Source organism: Schistocerca nitens, chromosome 3 (assembly GCF_023898315.1).
Source record: "Schistocerca nitens isolate TAMUIC-IGC-003100 chromosome 3, iqSchNite1.1, whole genome shotgun sequence".
Classification (NCBI taxonomy): Eukaryota; Metazoa; Arthropoda; class Insecta; order Orthoptera; family Acrididae; genus Schistocerca; species Schistocerca nitens.
This window is the reverse complement of record NC_064616.1, coordinates 798,892,643-798,912,379: the sequence shown is the minus strand read 5'-3', so window position 1 is coordinate 798,912,379 and position 19,737 is coordinate 798,892,643. Positions and strand designations below refer to the sequence as shown.

Below are 19,737 nucleotides of genomic sequence, written 5' to 3'. Positions count from 1 at the left end.
TTAACCTTATACTTTTTATACTGGCTTTTATACAATTTTATGTTTTACCTTGCCAGGCTAGGAGCTTCACATTATTAGTATCTGCACTTTTTATGTGGATTTTAAGTATCCAATTCCACGTGTAGTATGTCAGCATATGTTTCATTGTCAATCATTTTGCCATGTGAAGTAATTTTAATTAATGACTATGCATACCGCATAAAATGCATTACATTTGCGATACTGATTAATCAGGTACCCTAGGTATAGTGGCCTCTGCTGGCTCAGTTTCCTGGTATAAATATCAGATGCATTCTGACCACCACCAGCACTTACTATGTACTAAGATGTTTAGTTTGACATTTATACATCACACACACGCACACAAACACCTTTACCATTGCTAGTTCCTGTAAGTAGTTCTGTAGTGCTTTTCTTTTTGAGATTGTAAAGAGTTTTAACAAAATGCTTAAAATCATCTGAAGTGCATTAAAATAATTATGCTGTTTACACATTTAGGAAACATGTGCGTGTGACTGTTTCTCGAGGACTCTCCACAAATGTGATAAGTTGGAACTTTTCAAATACTTGCACCTCATCTGTTTGTTTTAGATTTTAAAAAAATCAGAAATGTTACCCAAGCATTTGGGAGCTTCCACTTTTCATATCTGTGGAGAATATGAGTGAGTATCCTTGTAGACCTGTTCTGTTAGGAAACTGAAAATATAATGCAGAATCTTAAAAATTGTGCTCACCTCCTCTCAGTAGACAGCAGCAATATAGTGCTGCTATGGTATGTGTGGGATTTAAGGAAGGCCCATAATGGAGTACTCATTACATTCATTTATTCATTTTTAACCTGACTATATGCATGTACATGGGAAGTCAATGTAAAACATCACATATCTTTTCACAACATATAGCATTGCTGAACACAGTACCACAACAAGTATTGGTATTTTATGTGAAACAGGGGTTTAAGTGTTTAATAATATCAATTTGTGTGGACAGATGACTATGCCCTGGCAAGTATTTGCACTTAAAAAGCTGAGGTACTCACAAGCACTTGCCTTGTTAGCTTCTTTTTCTTTAATCAGACCACACAGGTATACAACACTTGATTAATACACATTACTACAAAATGTCCATTTAATAACAAGGAAGAATTTTTACAACAGTAATTAAAATAATATCTTACACAACTATATAATACCATGATAACCTCTCCATCAGAAAAAAGTCTGTACAATCACTAATATTCTACTGGCAGTTCACCAACATGCGATCTGTCACCATCCACAGCCATAATAACCACTGATTAATAATTACTCACTTCCATCACATGATATCCAGCTCACCTACCTGCCTCCGATTTGCAGTATTAGGCTTTTACTCTAGCTTACAGATTCTGCATGTTAATTTATTCCCTGATAGATAAAGTAACAGCATTTGAACTAATTCATTTCTTCTGGTGAATTTAAATCTCTCTTCTTTTTTGATAAGCCATTATTCTGTCTACTTTGTTTTCATATTATGGCTTCACAGTTACATATTTCCAATACAAATCTATCTTACTCCCATTTGCTGGCAAATAATTTTAACTGCATATTTGCAAATTAAAACTGCAGTATTCCTTTGTCCTCCATTCATATTAATATTGAAAGGCTGCAATTATTAATAGTAATGGAGGTCACATACTTGAAAGAGGTAGTACACATGTTTAGTTGTACTACATGGAGCTTTATACTAGTGTTGCAATAATTTAACAAAAAAGAACACAATGATATGTCTCTCTCAGTTTCCACTACTATGAACAGGCAGCATTAAAATATTTACACAAAATGAGAAGTCTCATTACATAATCAACAACAAAAAAATCATGAACCAGCAATTCCATAACCAAGAAACTACTGCACTAATAACTTAATGGAATGAAATATCCAGATTTATGCATAAAACATATTTAGTCAGCAAACTTGCGATTCGGGTTACGGCCAAACAGTGCACTTCTTATCTCGGGAATAAGCTGTTGTGCAATTAGTTCTAGCCGTGCTTCCAAAGTATTAACAATTTTAATTCTGCCTTTCTGTGCTAGCAGCTCAATTCCACCAGTAACTTCTGGGTTCAAGAAGGATTCTGTGTCCACTTTTATTGATATATCCTTCCCACCAGTAATTTCTTTGTACTTCTGTGTAATAGCTGGCAAGATGCTATCAACAATACGTTGATCAACCTCACGTGTCCTTACAGTGGCATTTGGCTCCAAAAGCTGCAAAAACAGTGAATGGTCAGTATCATAATGACAACAAAACACACAAGAATCATGACATGTAATTACATCTGCTATAAAGCATTTATTGATAAATAATTAAAAGAAAACAATTATTTAAAAGAGGAAATAAAATAGTTAAACACTACATTTGTAACGAGCATCAAATAAACTAAATACCCATTTTCCCCAATTTTATTGCAACGGAGTGACTTTGCTGTGATTGGTTTTACTACATAACTAATACAAAATGGAAATTCATCTGGTTATGGAATTTATTTATGAGGCTTATGAAAATTAAAGTACAATGTGAGAATTTCATTACACACTACAATATTCACTTTAAATGCTTTGAAATCTTGCATCCTCTCACAGCTTTTCACAAAAAGAGGTATCCATTTTACATTACTGTACGATAAAGTTGTGTTGCCACGTACATGGGATATTACAAAATTGAAGCATAAAAGGCTCCAAAAGTTCAACCAAATTTGTTCAATATAATATCAATTTCTGTCCTTGGGTGACTGACAGTCTCCCATGTTATACTAATATCTGTACCTTCCCATTCTTCCACTCTCAAATCTGCCCCTGAGTAAGTTATTCTACAACTAAAAACTACAGCAATTGACTTTTTCAGCAACACTACATCTCTTGCAAGTTTTCATGTGGTAAGCAAACATTTTATCTACCTTTGCATTAAACTTTACGTAGCACCGTCATCCCCCCCCCCCCTCTGCATTTTTTGTAGTTCGTGGTTTGGAGTAATATGGGGCTAAACTACAAGGTCATCAGTCCCTTGGCCAAGCATTCATTTGTCCGGAGGTGATGTCCACCAGGAATGTGCTCTGATGAGGAAAGTACATGGGAGTGGTAAAAGAGAGGCAGTGAAAGCAATACTGATGCCAGAGCTGAAAAATAATTTACAGAGAAATAAAAGTATGGTCTAGAGTGAACAAGTGGGCTCCCAGGGCTCAGCCAGGCTGAGAGAAACTCCACCCACGTCCGACCCCCATCAACCTGATTGATGGATGGATGGATTGATTGATTGATTAATTGAGGGGGGTTATGAGACTAAACGGTGAGGTCATCAGTTCTGCAATTCCACACACAGAAGAGAGAGGTCCCGCTAAAAATGGACAGATCCAATCAGAAGAGTCAAACTACAAAAAAGAGGAAGTTAAGACACACCCGGGAGAAGGTATAAAAGGGTAACCCAAATCTAAAACTGGGAAAACAGAGGGATAAAACAGCAGTCTTTGCAAGGGGGAGTGGTCATGGATCCCAGACCGGGAAAATGTGTAGAGGGGCCCCAACCACAACCACCCTGCCCTTCTACAGGAGTAAAGCAAAACCCTGTCTGAAAATATAAACCACTTTCACGAGGGAAATTGAGGACCAGTTCAACCACCCAAGAACCATTTGCTAATATTCAATTCAAGGAATCTTTAACACTATACTTAGTACGAAGGACCAAGAGAAGCGGACATTCCACCAACATATGGGATGCTGTCAGTCTGGTTCCACAACCACACTGTGGGCATGTTTGCTGCTCAGGAAGAAACAATGAATGAGCTGGGTATGACCAATGTGTAGACGGCACAAAACATTGGACTCCTTCCAACAGGAGTGGAAGCAAGAGCGCCAAACTGCCATAGGCTCCTTGATTGTTCAGAGTTTATTACTATGAGCAGTAGTGTACCAGATGTCATTCCACTTTTGGGTAAAGAGAGATTTGATGTAGGTTGGTTGGTTTGTGGGATTGAAGGGACCAGACTACTAGGGCCATCAGTCCCTTCTTCCACAAACTTGAAACACCCACAAAGAATAAAAAACAAACAACGGAGATGACAAGAGATGACACAGGTCAAGAAAGACACAGACAGAGACCAGAAAAAAGGAATTAAAATCACACCGAGTGTGACAGTGGTTGGCCGACCATAGAAACAAAAAAGGAAAAGCCAACCCCAAGAAACACACTAAGAACCCCAGTCTACAATTGTAGGCCAAAGGCCAGACTCAATACAAAAAAAGGACAAACACTTAGATCAAGTGATAAAGTGGAAAATGAATAAAACTCAAAACTAAATCTGCCATCGCAACTTCATCTGCCATCGCAACTTCATCTGCCATCGCAACTTCATCTGCCATCGCAACTTCATCTGCCATCGCAACTTCATCTGCCATCGCAACTTCATCTGCCATCGCAACTTCATCTGCCATCGCAACTTCATCTGCCATCGCAACTTCATCTGCCATCGCAACTTCATCTGCCATCGCAACTTCATCTGCCATCGCAACTTCATCTGCCATCGCAACTTCATCTGCCATCGCAACTTCATCTGCCATCGCAACTTCATCTGCCATCGCAACTTCATCTGCCATCGCAACTTCATCTGCCATCGCAACTTCATCTGCCATCGCAACTTCATCTGCCATCGCAACTTCATCTGCCATCGCAACTTCATCTGCCATCGCAACTTCATCTGCCATCGCAACTTCATCTGCCATCGCAACTTCATCTGCCATCGCAACTTCATCTGCCATCGCAACTTCATCTGATAAAAGTGCAGGAAGCATATCAGGCAGTGCAAACATCTGCCTGAGCAGAGTTAAATGTGGGCAGTCCAACAAGATGTGGACCACCGTCAAAGCTGACCTGCAGCAACAAAGGTGGGTCCTCGCGGCGCAATAAATAGCTGTGTGTTATCCAGGTGTGGGCAATGTGCAGCCGGTAGAGGACAACAGAGTCCTTGCGAGAGACCTGCAAGGAGGAGCGCCACGCACCGGTAGCCTCCTTGATGGCCCAAAGTTTGTTGGGTGAAGCACCGACAGCCTGTTTGGCCATCATGTCATGTTTTTTCCTGGGATACCGACATGACCTGGGGTCCACACAAAGACCACCGAGTGGCCGCAACAGGTAAGAGTATGGAAGGACTCCTCGATAGCCATCACCAGTCGAGAGCGAGGGAAACACTGGTCGATAGCTCGTAAACCGCTCAGAGAGTCACTACACATAACGAAGGACTCACCCGAGCAGGAGCGGATATACTCCAGGGCGCAAGAGACGGCGACCAGCTCGACAGTGAAAACACTGCAGCCAGCCGGCAACGAGTGTTCTTCATAATTATCCCCTAGAGTAAGAGCATAACCGACATGACCAGCAACCATTGAACCATCAGTATAGACAAAGTCAGAGCATTGAAACGTGGCAAGGATTGAAAGAAAGCGGTGGCAGAGGACCTCAGAAGGGACTGAGTCCTTCAGGCCCTGTGCCAAATCAAGCCGAAGGCATGGGTGGGGCACACACCATGGGGGTATACGCAGAGGGGCTCGGAAAAGAGGTGGAAGAGGGAAAAACTCAAGCCCAGAGAGAATAGCTCAACGCGTACCGCAATCATACACCCTGACCAGGGCCGCCGTTCCGGAAGATGGACGACCGACTGAGGGAACAGGAGACGACAATTGGGATGCCCGGGCAATCTACAAACATGTATAGCATAAGCGGCCAGTAATCATTGGCACCGGAACTGCAATGGAGGGACACCTGCCTCCACAAGTATGCTGTTGACGGGGCTTGTCCGGAAAGATCCAGTAGCGAGTCGGATCCTGCTGTGAAGGATGAGGTCCAGCAACCGCAATGCGGAAGGGGATGCCAAACTGTAAGCCAGGCTCCCATAATCTAGACATGACTGAATTAACGCCTGGTATAGCCGTAGAAGGGTAGACCGACCGGCACCCCAGCTGGTGTGACTCAAGCAACGAAGAGCGTTAAGATGCTGCCAGTAAGTCTGTTTAAGCTGCCGAATATAAGAGAGCCAAGTCAACCGGGTATCAAAAACCAATCCCAAAAACTGTTGCATCTCCACCACAGCAAGAGGTTCGCCGTCAAGATAAAGCCATGGCTCACGGTAAACAGTGCGATGCCGGCAGAAATGCATAACGCAGGTTTTGGCAGCCGAAAGCTGGAAGCCATGCGCTACATCCCAAGACTGCACCTTGCAGATAGCACCCTGCAGCCACCGTTCAGCAGCTGCAGTGCTAGTGGAGCTAAAGTATAAGCAGAAGTCGTCAGCATACAAGGAAGCTGAGACAGACGTTCCCACCGCTGCAGTGAGCCCATTAATTGCAATTAAAGAGGTAGACACTTAAGACACAGCCTTGAGGTACCCCATTCTCCTGAGCATGGAAGGAACTATGGGAGGCTGCAACTTGCAGACAGAAGGAACAAAGCGACAGAAAATTTGGTATGAAAATCGGGAGCGGACCCCGAAGACCCCAACCATGAAGCAAAGATAGGATGTGATGCCGCCATGTCACACTGTATGCCTTCCGCATGTCAAAAAAGACTGCGACCAGATGCTGACGGTGGGCAAAGGCCATACGGATGGCAGACTCCAGGCACAGCAGATTACCGGCGGCAGAACGGCCCTTATGGAACCCAACCTGAGACAGAGCCAGAAGGCCCTGAGACTCAAGTAGCCAACTCAACCTTCAGCTCAACATTAATTCAAGCAACTTGCAAAGAATGTTGATGAGGCTAATGGGGTGGTAGCTGTCCACCTCCAGTGGGTTCTTGCCAAGTTTCAACACGGGGGCTATGATGCTTTCCCGCCATTGTGACGGGAACTCACCCTCAACCCAGATACGGTTGAAGAGATCTAGGAAGTGTCGCTGGCAGTCCACCGAGAGGTGTTTGAGCATCTGACGGTGGATGCGATCTGGCCCGGGAGCCAGTTCATTCCTTGGGATGCCCACATGACTTGGGACCCAGAGAAGGTAAACTGAGCAGGTGGCACAGCCAAGGGCAGAGAGGAGGTCATGGATAGCAGAGACCAAAGGGTGATGAGAGTAGCATCATTTGAATCATTTGACAGCCTGCAGACTGCTCATTGAGTTGGTACATATGAAAACACTGTGGTGGGAGGCCTGAGGTACAAAATGCAGGGCCCTGTTGATGACTAGTAGCCCTGCTGTGAACACACTACATGATCCTGGCAATAAACGGTGTTCAAAGCAAGTAGGAGACTTGAAAGCATATCCCGCCTCATCTATCGTCTGACAAACATCAGTGTCTACACTGGTGGCACCCTGGAACTCTGCAAGGATGGAACATACAAGATGTCAGAAACCCATAGGGGTGACAGATACCTTAGAACCCGGGAATAGGTCAGTCCTAATTCGTGGTCTAGGAACCATCCAAGTGGGTATATGGGAGGAGCACATGCCAGTGAGTGGAAATGAAGATCCAGCATAGGGAAGTGAGACGCATCCCAACTGGCAATCCCAACTGCAGGCAGTGATCAGGAGCAAGACATCCCTCATTCGCAAAGAGGACAGGGTACACGGGATGGTCAGGGAAATGACTAGTGGCAACTACGTAAGAAACCAGGAGTTGACTGTTGTATTTGTAGATGCAGAATCCCCACTCCTGTGAGGAGACTGCCAAGGTCAAGTATTTTCAGAGTGGAAGGAGCCACTGAGCCGTAAACCTGACTACCATAATCTAGTCTGGACAAGACCAGAGTGCAGTAAAGATGGGGAAGAGTAGCACGGTCCGCACCCCAAGATGTGTCGGCCAGGAGGCGGAGAGCATTAAGCTTCCTCATACACAGTCTTCAGGCGGTGAACATGGGAGCAGCCATGTCAGCTTTTTATCGAAAACAAGGCCGAAGAAATGGAAATGTGCTGCAACATCGAGGAGCTGGGCGCCTAAATAAAGTTCTGGATTGGGGTGGTCTGTAGGTCAGTGACAAAAATGCATAACACGTGTTTTGGAGGGAGAAAACTGGAAGCCATGGAAGACTACCCACACACAGAGGCCTGTCGGATGGGACCTTGAAGTCTGTGCTCAGCAGATGCAACTTTGTGGGAGCTGCACCAGATACAAAAACCTTAGACAACACTGGGGTAACCGCAAGCCCAACATAGGTTACAAGCCCATCAACGGTTATGAGGAAGAGTGTAACACTTAACACAGAGCCCTGTAGGATATCGTTCTCCTGAACCAGACAGGGTGCTGAGTGAAGTGCCAGCTCGAATTCTGAAGAGCCGGTGCATAAAAATTCACGGATAAAAATCTGATGGGGGCTGCGAAAGCCCCAGTCATGGAGGGTCACTGAAATGTGATGGTGCCAAGCTGTGCCATATGGTTTATGTAAGTCCCTGTCAACCTGAAGAAGAGCACGAGTAAAGAAGGCCTTCTAGTGAAGATAAGCATAGCAGTAAAAGGGAGACGACTAAAAATGTAATGGACATCAGTTGGACTGCCAATAATAGAACAAAATGTGAGAGAGAATTAAGGCAGCACACAGGCTTCCCCTGGGGCTCTCCGTGCAAGGGAGGGGACAGGCTCTCCCACAGCTGTCCCACCCCCTGTCAGTCATAGACAAAGCATTGTAGAAGAGGATAGAGCCCACTAATCAACATAGTACTACTCCAAAAATGGGAAACAGGGTTCAGCAGAAAGACACAAATTGCCTAAATGAAGTTAAAACAGAGGGGAGGACAGATGGCAGAGGCAGCAGGCAGAGGAGGCCAGGCAGTGTTGTATGCCTTATGTAGGTCAAAAAATACTTCAGTGCTGGTGTTTAAAAAAGCCTGTCTGATTGCTCTTTCTAGCAAAATGAGATGATCAGTAGTGGATTGTCCCTTCCAGAAACCATGCTGATACTGGGACAACAGACCTCAAGATTGAAGAACTCACATAACTGGACGGCAACTACCCATTCAAGCACAATGCAGAGCATGTTGGCAAGGCTAAATGGCCAGCTTAAGTATCACAATTATGATTCTATCTCACCATAGAGAGCGTAAGACACCATCAAGCCAGATACAATTGAAGACCCTGAAGAGATGGATCCATTGAGTGCTGTATTATCTGATTGAGAATGGGGTCAGGGCCTGGAGCCATAGTGTGAGGCAAAGTAAGAGCCAGTAGCAATTCCCTATTGGCAAATGATTCATTATATAATTTGTCATACTGAGAGATGAAGAAGGAGGGTCTTCAATTTGTCACTTACACATCCAGCAGGCAGCAGTGTATGAAGAGAACAATGATATCACGAAGTGTTCAGTAAGAGCTGCTGCATCAGTACAGAGACCATCCTGAAGGGGGGGGGGGGGGGAAGGACTGGTACAGTTTCAGATCTTTAGCAGCCCAGAAGACTATGGAGATTATCCCACACCTGGGATGAGGACGCATACATTCCCAGGGAGAAGATGTAGCACTCCCAGCATTCCTACTTAAGTGTGTTGAACTAGATAGTGAGCCTTAGCACAAAGTCACTTAAAAGTGATAAGGGAGGTCTGCAAAGGATGTCACTTGAAACGTTGCAGGGCTCTTCGGCAATCCTGAATAGCTACAGCAAAAAGAGGAATGGCAGTTTCAGTGTCGTCTGACACATTTTGCACAGCTTTGTCAATGCTGTCTTACAGAGGGAGTGAAGGTAACAACAGAGGCATATCACTGCCAACTGGCACTTTGAATGTGGTGGATGGTCCGGCTGGCAAGGAAGTGACAATCACTGAAAGGCAGTCACTGTCACAAAGATCGGTATGTAGTAACCAACGGAGCGAAGCCACAAGATTGACAGAAGCCACGAGATAGAGGGAAGGGATTGATAGCTGAAAATGTGCCACGTGCAGCACTGAAGTGGGTATGAATACCATCTTTGAGGAGATGGTAAGTAAGACGCTGGTCAAGTAGAAGGTCCATACCAGATGTAGTACACCATAGGGGTTGATGTGCATGAAAGTCCCCGAGGAGGAGGGGGAAGGGGGGGGGGGAAGAGTTGTTGGATTAAGGTGGCCAACTCCATGTAAAAGGCCAGCCTGGTGGTAAATAAACACTGCAAATGGCAACAGCTGAGGTGGTTTGCACCTGTACTGCTATTGCTTCCATGGTATGAAGGGGTATCCACTAACTGACAACTGTGCGAACAAATGTACAGGCCCCTCCAGATGCAATCTTGGGGGCCAGTATGGTTCCAACAGAATGTGCAATAATCACAGGATGAAGTGTGTTTCTTGTAGAGCAATGCAAATTGCAGAAGAGGAGTATATAAGGTGTAGTTCCAGCAGATGACAGCAATAACCATTACAATTGCACTGAATGAACACGACAGGTGCTCAGATTGAGCATGAAGGGGCCAGGAGGATAAGTCATGTCCAGGAACACTGCCTGTCACCAGCTGGGAGGGAACCACGCCAGTTAGTGCTAGACAGTACAAGCTTGGACTGTGTCAAGGATGGAGAAGGAAATCAGCCATGCCCTTTCAAAGGAACCATCCCAGCATTTTTGTGCAGCAATTTTAGGGAAATCTAAATCTGGATGGCTGCACACTGGGTTTGAGCCGTCATCCTCTCGAATGCAAGTTCATGTGCTAACCACTCTGTGTGGGAGGATTCTTTTTTTTCTCCGACACATTCTTTTGTGGCCTGGATTCTTGCAAAGGCCCATCTGAAATGTGTGTCAGAATGGATGAAGAGCAGGCAGTCCTTGGATGAACAGGCTGTGGCTCCTTCAGCCAATGGCTGGCATCAGGCATCCAATCTGGGGGTTTCTGGGGAAAGAGGTCCTAAGAGGGAGCTGAGCATTGTCACCGGTACATGCTGGAGGAGGAGGGAATTATGAGGGAGGAGGAGGGAATTATGAGAGAGGAGGGTGATGCGAGAAATGGTTTGAAAAAAGTTGAGGTACTACAAATGTTGCCTGCGACTTTTGGGTAATTGGCCATCATATCGCCATGACGTAGGCATGAACATTTTTTCCTGCCTCAGTATGTGACAGGTGGTCAGTATTTTATGTTCCTGTATTTCCTTTCCTTTCATGAAGTCTGGGCAAACCAGTGAATGGGGAGGATGGTGTTTGGTGCAACTGACACACAAAGGTGGTTGTTCACAATGACTACATGGCAGCTGTATCTGCTCGATTATCCTTGGGACCTTTTTGGTAACACCGGACAAAATGTATGCCTCACCACTCAGGATTAGTCATAGTTCCCTGTTTAGAGTGCCTCTGGAAAATGATTCCTTGGGTCATATTCAGAATTTTGTGTGTGGCAGTGGTCACTGGTATTTCATCCAGACATTCACATGTTTCAACAGCTACAGACTGAGCAGCAGAGGCAACTAAACAAGAAGAAAAACAATTATAGCTATGTTGCAGTAAAAGAATCCAACATTTTGAGTACATACTAAGTATTAGGTAAATAGTTTTGTTCCAAGATATTTGGCTTTTCTCTTCCCTTAGGGTAGCTAGGGCAGGGAAAGCAGTAGGGTTGTAACTGTCAGCATTGAAATTTTTGTACCTGTCTGATGAGATGGCTTTATCAGAATCACCATTGTTTCAGTGCAATTTAACAAGTTTCAAGTGAGAACATCCACCCTGACGCCATCTACTCCAATCAAGGACTCACTACGGGCACCACTCAGCCACAATAAAGGCCAGCTGGCACAATGGCCGTTGGCAGGAACCATGATGCCCCAGGAACTCTGGCAGGCATGGGAAGCTAACAGCTCAGGCATCAGAAGTAGGATCCCTGTTTTGTCAGGGATTTGACTGAAAGGGTATATAATGACCCCACCATGTCAGATTGGCGACCACATTGGATTTGAAGTGCATATAATAGCCTACACAGGTACTGTGCACAGATGATCTTTAACACTGTATATAGTATGTGCTATTTGAGGTGGTGTTCCCAGTCGGTTCACACTGAACAAAATATTTGGAAAAAGGTCAAACCCAGGTTCTCAAAAATTACTTCAGCAAAAAGATGGACAAATGAATATTCTGAGAAAGGAAGTCAGAACCCAGGGAATAGCAGGTTCAACATTAAAGACTGCCACCGTGAGGAAGAGTAAGAGAATGAAGGACAGTGAGATTGCAACACAGGAAAGGTAGGTGCTGCAGTATCCTGGAGCCCCTTGCTCACCTCGTACATATTTACAAGAGTCACAAGCCTACTGTGGGGTTTTGTAGTTTAAGTATGATACATGCACACAGTATATACAATATGCATCAAAATACTTGTGGGAGATTTGTCCATTATCTAATATGGGTTCTCAGATTTTGTTTTGCAGTCTTATGTCATGACAAAATGCATTAAATATGGTGTGAACATAAATGTTACGCTATGCTACAGACCAATATGTTACTACACCCTTTTTGACACTCACATTTGATGGTGTTGCAAACCACAACCAAAGTAGCACCTCTAATCTAATCTAGACCTCAAACTACAATGCTATTTCCACTGTCATAGGAGGAGGTGGTGGTGGGGGGGGGGGGGGGAGGAGAGAGAGAAATTTGTTACATACATGGACCCCCACCCCACTCACACACACCCACAGCAGGTAGACTGGGCCGTTTATTTTTTTTTTTTTTTTTTTTTTTTTTTTTTTTTTTTTGGGGGGGGGGGGGTAGGAGGTGGAGAGTAGATTGATATGCCAATCATTATACAAACCTTAAAAATTTCCATCTTAAGAACTTCTAGTTCAATATCACTTTTACAATGTACCTCTACACTTCTCCCCAACCAAGGAAATTTTTAAGCAAGTAACCCCATTCAGAGCTGTTCTCTCTCACCACAATATGAGAGTTACTTTTGAAACGTCACAAAGAAATGTGTATGTTATATGTCTTATGTCCCAGTAAAAGATGGTGTCCCACCAAGAAACCATGTATTTGAAGCCAATGTTCTCTCCAATGTTCCAACAACCGTGTGTTTATTTTGGAGAAATTAGTATTGGATTGTTACTTTTGCTCCAGTGAACCGTCAGAAACTGGAAAGCGGACCACACAGCACGGATGCTACAGCTAGTAATATTCCGAAAGAAAATGTTCCAAGATTGAACCAAGCCTGCACTCTAGCATCGTTTGTCAGTTATATTTCAGTGCAGCCATTAATGCTTTAAGAACTACTTTACTGTTATACATGCTTAAATAACTGGTGGAAGAAGAAAAGAAGTGGAGTTAGCTGAACAAGGAGAGTTAATTAGCTGATAGATATTTTAATAAATTTACAAGTCTCCATGTTGATTTTATATTAACTCATCAGTCTGCTTCTTGTTCTCTCTCCAATTGAACATGCTCTTGTTTTACTTTTTTATACACAGTATATTATTTACTCTTATTTTTGGAGAATAAACACCAAATCTGAGGCATCTGTGGAAATGAAATTAGCACAAAACTTTTACAATTTGCTACTTCATTCTTGTACAGAAGTCTTAAAAATTCACAACCTGCAGTCCATGCAATGTTTTTCTCAGGATGTGATTTACTTAAATTTCGATGTTCAACACTGAATTCCACACCACCACATTCAATATGTGCAGTGAAGATTAATGAAATTGTTTCATTGCCAACAACATTATATATTAATGAAACATAGCTGGTGAAAACCTCAATTACACAGCATTTTTGCTGCATAAAAGTGTCACATGAACATTAAGAGAGGACTGTCAGATTTTCAACGCAAAACCAGATTTTACTCTCCTCTGTCAACTACATTTTACCATTCATATTTTATATATTTTGGCCGTGATAAGTTGACGATTTGCATGGTGTCTGTTGCCAACAATAGGTGGTGTGCCTCATCTGCACATCAGCACTGCCGAGGGGAGAGAAGCAATGAGGGGAAGGCAACATCAACTCCTTTCTGCAGTGTTTGTATCATTACTCATGTCTTGTTCTCCTGGGTTAGTTCAAATGGCTCTGAGCACTATGGGACTCAACTTCTGAGGTCATTAGTTGCCTAGAACTTAGAACTAGTTAAACCTAACTAACCTAAGGACATCACACACATCCATGCCCGAGGCAGGATTCGAACCTGAGACCATAGCGGTCTTGCGGTTCCAGACTGCAGCGCCTAGAACCGCACGGCCACTTCGGCCGGCCTGTTCTCCTGGGGATTATTCTAACCTCCTTGGTTGTGTTACATGAAAGCAGACATGACACATGGAAATTTTGACAGCACTTTGAGACAAATATCTTCCAAGCAGTGCCTATTTTCTCTGCTCTTGGTAGCACCAGTGAAAATTTTTAGGTCATTATGATCAAACTGCATGCAACATCTCATATTTGACAGTATTTAAATCCCAGTCAAACAAATTAGAATGAAATTTGAACAGATACTTACATTTACAATTATTTTTTCACATTTACAGTTATTCCATTTTTTGGTTCATTAATAAACTTTAAGCACACCAAAGAACAAGTTACAAAGTAATACAATCATACCTGCAGCAGTCCTTGCATTATTAACTGATGCAGAACGTGGCTGTATCGAGACTGATCCTTTGTGATCTCTCCCAGTCTCTTTCTCGCCTCTTCAAGTACACTACGCACATGATCTTCACGAACTTTCAGAGCTTTCAAACGTGCCTGGTTTAGCATGTTTGATGACTGACTGCAAGAAAATTTCTTTGGTTAATTCAACATTTCCATTCAAAGAAATAAATCCTTACAATTACAAAGCATATCAATAAGCTATTTATGTAGGGAAGTACAATGTAATTTTAATCCATTATAATTTCATTAATTCAACATATTACGTAATATATACAACTGAGTGCCTGGTGTTGCCTAGCATGTATTTACTCCAGTCTTCTATTATTCTCTCTTCCTCCTCCCCCTCACTTTCTGTCCACCCCCCCCCCCAATTCTTCCATCCCCCTATATGTCTGTTTACTCTTCCTCACTCCCCTCCCTCCCCCCACCCCTCCCCTTAACTCCATCCATCTCCTCCTCTTCCCAGTCCCTCAACTTTCCCTCTCCCCCTCTAAGTTCACTTCCTCTGTGTCCATCTCCTCCCTCCCCTTTCTCTCATCATGTTACCACCACCATCCCAATAGGTTGTTGGCTTTTAACTCCACAGTACTTCTTTCCAGACAGTACGTAATATGAGCACCAAGTCTGGTTGAAATTGATCAAGTGGTTTAAGGGATGTCTAACATACATACATAATACACTTCTATGTTGAGGTGACAAAAGTCATGGGATAACAATACGCACAGATACATATTGCGGTAGTATTGTGCACACCAGTTAAAAAAGAGCAGTGCATTGTTCTCGGGAGATTGTTGTGAAATGCTTTCCGAAATGATTATGGCCACATGACAGGAATTAACAGACTTTGAAGAAAGAGTGGTAGTTGGAGCTAGATGCACAGGACATGCCATTTCAGAAATCATAAGGGAATATATATTCTCTGATCCACAGAGTCCAGAGTGTGCTGAGACTATCAAATTTCAGGCATTACCTCTCACCATGGACAATGCAGTGATCAACGGCTTTACTTAACTGAGACCAGCGGCATTTTCATTGTGTTATCACTGGCAAGCGGTAAGTGACACTGCATGAAATAACCACAGAAATCACTGTGGGACATACAACCAATGTATCCGTTAGGACAGTGCGTCCAAATGGCATTAATGAGCTACAGCAGCAGATGATCGACCCGAGTGCTTTTGCTAACAGCACAAAATCACATGCAGCACCTCTCCTGGGCTCATGACAATATGGGTTGAACCCAAGACAACTGGAAAACCATGACCTCATCAGATGAGTCCCAGTTTCAGTGGGTAAGAACTCATGGTAGGGTTCAAGTGTGGCACAGACTCCATAAAGCCGTGGACTCGTGTTAGCATGGCACTGAGCAAGCTGGTGGTAGCTCCATAATGCTGTGGGCTGTATTTACATGGAATGGACTGGATTGTGTGGTCCAACTGAAACGATCGTTGACTGCAAATAGTTATGTTTGGCTACCTGGAGAATATTTGCAGCCATTTGCGAACTTCATGTTCCCAAACAATGACGGAACTTCTAAGGATGACATTGCGTCATGTCACCAGGCCACAACTGTTCGCAACTGGTTTCAAGAACATTCTGCACAATTCGAACGAATGGTTTGGCGACACTAATCACCCAACATAGATCCCATTAAACATTTATGGGACGTAATTGGGAGATCAGTTTGTGCACAAAATCCTGCACCAGCAGCTCTTTCGCAATTATGGGCTGCTATAGATGCAGCATGGTTCAACATTTCTGCATGGGAATTCCAGCAATTTGTTGAGTCTGTGCTACATCAAGTTGCTTCACTACAGTGGGTAAAAGGAGGTCTGACATGATATTAGGAGGTATCTTATGATTTTTGTCACCTCGGTGTATAATGTGTATCAATTTGAATGAATAAAAGAAATTATAATCTCATATATTATGGATTGAATTTTAACACAAATTAGGTGCAACATTGTTGCTGTTGTCAGTAGATGCTGATAGGTTTCAGCTGGGACCTCATCAGATGGTGCTTCAGTGTCAGGCTGTAGCCACCTACGACTGGGAACAAAGAAGCAATTTATGACAACATATTTGTCTGAAACTGAAATATTTGTGTGTTACAGTCCTGTAAAATTTCTTGAACAACTTTAGTCATCAAGTGTGTTACGTCTAAAATCAAACTTTTGCTGTAATCTAAAAAAGGCATTAATTAATCAATATGAACCAAGTCATATGGTGTTTATTTGTACACCTTTTTCCCCACATATTCACATACCGAACCCTTCCCAGAGTTTCCATTATCTATTCCATTATTTCCTACTGTGAAATACCTTATGTTAAATAAGCTATATCCCAATCAAATGACTGCTACTTTTGCAGCAAAGCAATTTAAATGGGTTAGTGTAGTTTTACACTGACCGGCCATTAGTACAGACAAAATGAAGTTTTGAGCTGAACATCTTACAAATGTAATTATACTCACTCACCAATAACCCTGCTGATGATTCCCATAAACCAGGTTACAGATGGAGCAGAAGCTTGGATTATGAAAAGGCTGGGGAAGAATATCGGCACTGTTGTTTTTAAAGGAACCATCCCAGCATTTGCTTTAAATGATTTAGAGAAATCACAGAAAATCTAAAGCTGGATGGCTAGATGCTGATTTTAACCATTGTCCTCCAAGTGAGAGTCCAATGTGCCAATCCCTACACAACCTCATTCAGTCTGACGTAAGGGAAAAAAACCCCAGACATTTGAACACTACAGGAGGATAATCAGTGTGTTAGGGTCCTTCCACATATTAAAATATATTTACAAAGGTGCTATGATCATACAGGAAGTAGTTTTTCTAACAATATGAAATAGCTGCTTGAAAGAATGTTTTCTAAAATTTATGTTAACAGTAGCACAAGAATAATCTGTCACACAAATTTCTGTCCATCTGCTGTTTGTCCACGCATACCCAGTTCTTTGCAACAGGTATATTTTTCCATGTACTGACAAATGACCGAGTTATTCTATGTGAAACTAATTTAATTGTTAACATCAAAACCACATATATACCAGCTATGACTATTTTACTTATGACATCCTTTTGCGATTTGCACAGAAAAGTAGGATCACAGCCACATACAGATTAAAGACCAGCAGTTTAGCTACCATGGAGCTACCCTCAAAATTGTTATGGGCAACCGAGAAGCAACGAGAATGCTGTAGCGACTGTAACTAGTGAGATTCTCTCTCTCTCTCTCTCTCTCTCTCTCTCTCTCTCTCTCTCTCTCACACACACACACTCACTCACTCATGCTCTTATGGAAGTATGACAAAATGTTCTCATTTACATTTTCTTCTGAAGTTCCACTTGTTTTTCCTTTCTTTCATAATATTCCATTATTTTTAATCGTTGTTGCTGCACCAATCGGCCTTTTTCAATGTTGAACTCCTCTTCAGCTTTAGCATCAATTTCTTCAGCCTTTTCATTTGCCTCCTGCTCGATAAAGGCCATCATGTGCTTGATCTGCAATAGAATATAAGTCACATTATGAATAAACGTAATCTAAATTATTTAAAAGATAATTCTAATGAAAAGTATGATTAAATGTGCACGTTTCCAACGAGCACATCGGACAAGTATGCCCGCAGAGAAATAACGATCAGACTTTCGTGGTAATGATAACTCTTTCTCTCAGATACATATGCGCAATTATTTTCACCTGTTTTTGAACGTCTGCGTCGCTTAAAGCCATGGTTAATTACAATTTTTGTCTGCAAGTACACGAAACAACCAGTGACACAGATCTGTCTGCCACTCCTATCTCTCGAGTCTCGAGACAGATCATATGAGTTACTCGCTAGTCAACTGTTAAACCACATCAGGTTATTGAGTGGATGTTAATAAAATAGAACGAACTGTTTTTTGGTAATATAATTTAAAAATAATGTATTTCATTATTAGAGAGATCTAAAATCGAACGAAATCAAATTACACACATACATATATACCCACATTTGACTACGACCTGAACGTAGTATTTGGAGCGTACTTCAAATGCAATGCTCTATAAATACACGACTTCCAGTACCTTTTTACAAAAAAAAAATGTATAATCTTGGTTCTAACAACGTTGCATTATCTCAAAATCATAGCTTATCTTTACTTCGATTCAGAGTACCGTAGAGAAAAACTGAGAATTTCATTTTAACGTTACGTAACATTTATTGTAAATGTGCCCTTTTTTAAAATTGTCGCTTTTTATCATTTAAATTCAACAGTAAGTTGGACAAGCGCTGCAGTGACATAATTGAAATCCACGCTCATTTCTGACGCTACCTCGAAACTACTGAGGCCGTCTGCATGCACATTAATTCGATAAATAAAAATTTGCTATTAGAATAACTGCAACCTGCCTTCCTAGTTTAGTTTGAAACTATTATTTTTGACATACTTGTTCGCGCTGAACATTGTAATTTCTGAGGCAAGTCTCGCAAGTCAAGTTGAAAGCAATTGTTGTTCCCCCAGTTTTCCGACATCCTCAAATTTATTAACTTCAAGCAACGTGAAATAAGAAATTTCTATTATTAGATATATACAAATTTATTTTCGACACAAATAATTTTCGTTGGCCATTCAGCGCTCACGTAGAAAATTTAAGTCACCATTAAATACAGGAACATTAATCCATCTTAAAAAGCTCATACAGCAGCACCTACCTATAAATAGGACACATGTGCGTCCGCAAAAATTTATCTATGAGGCGGCGAGAACTCGAGAAACTCTATCGCTTATTTAAAAAAATACGTAGAAGTTCAACTGATTAATTATCTTGGAAATAAATAAAAAAACTATGCTTACAAAACTTCACATCACATGTTAATGGATTTATTGAGCTATTTTCATTCCTTCTATTTTTCAGAGTTGATTGGCATTATTAAAGTTTAATAAAATCGTTTTTCAAGGCTATATTTTTTGGGTTGTTTGGGTGAAACGTAACGTGGGCCTGCGTTCAAAGAGACGAATGCAGGAGACCTCCCAAACCAACTTCAAACTGGCCAGTAGTACAACGGCCTCTTAAAACATCTTCGGACTAAGATGGTTCTTGTCTTCGCAGTTTGACACTTTATTGTGCAACCAGCCAACCACGAAAACTGGATTGCTGACTTCGTGATTCTATAACTAGAGCTCGAACTGTGTTTTATTCCACGGAATTTG

The 19,737-nt window shown here is 42.3% G+C and overlaps 1 protein-coding gene across 1 annotated transcript; it reads right to left on the bottom strand.

Moving 5' to 3' along the window:
• Positions 1-802: 802 nt before the first annotated feature.
• LOC126248821 (V-type proton ATPase subunit E) lies at positions 803-18,379 on the bottom strand. The gene is made up of 4 exons (XM_049950234.1): positions 18,242-18,379; positions 17,870-18,045; positions 14,487-14,655; positions 803-2,248 (listed from the first exon to the last, which is right to left on the bottom strand). Exons 1-4 carry the CDS (start codon positions 18,272-18,274, stop codon positions 1,943-1,945), a joined length of 684 nt encoding a protein of 227 aa, XP_049806191.1. The 5' UTR covers positions 18,275-18,379; the 3' UTR covers positions 803-1,942.
• Positions 18,380-19,737: the final 1,358 nt, after the last annotated feature.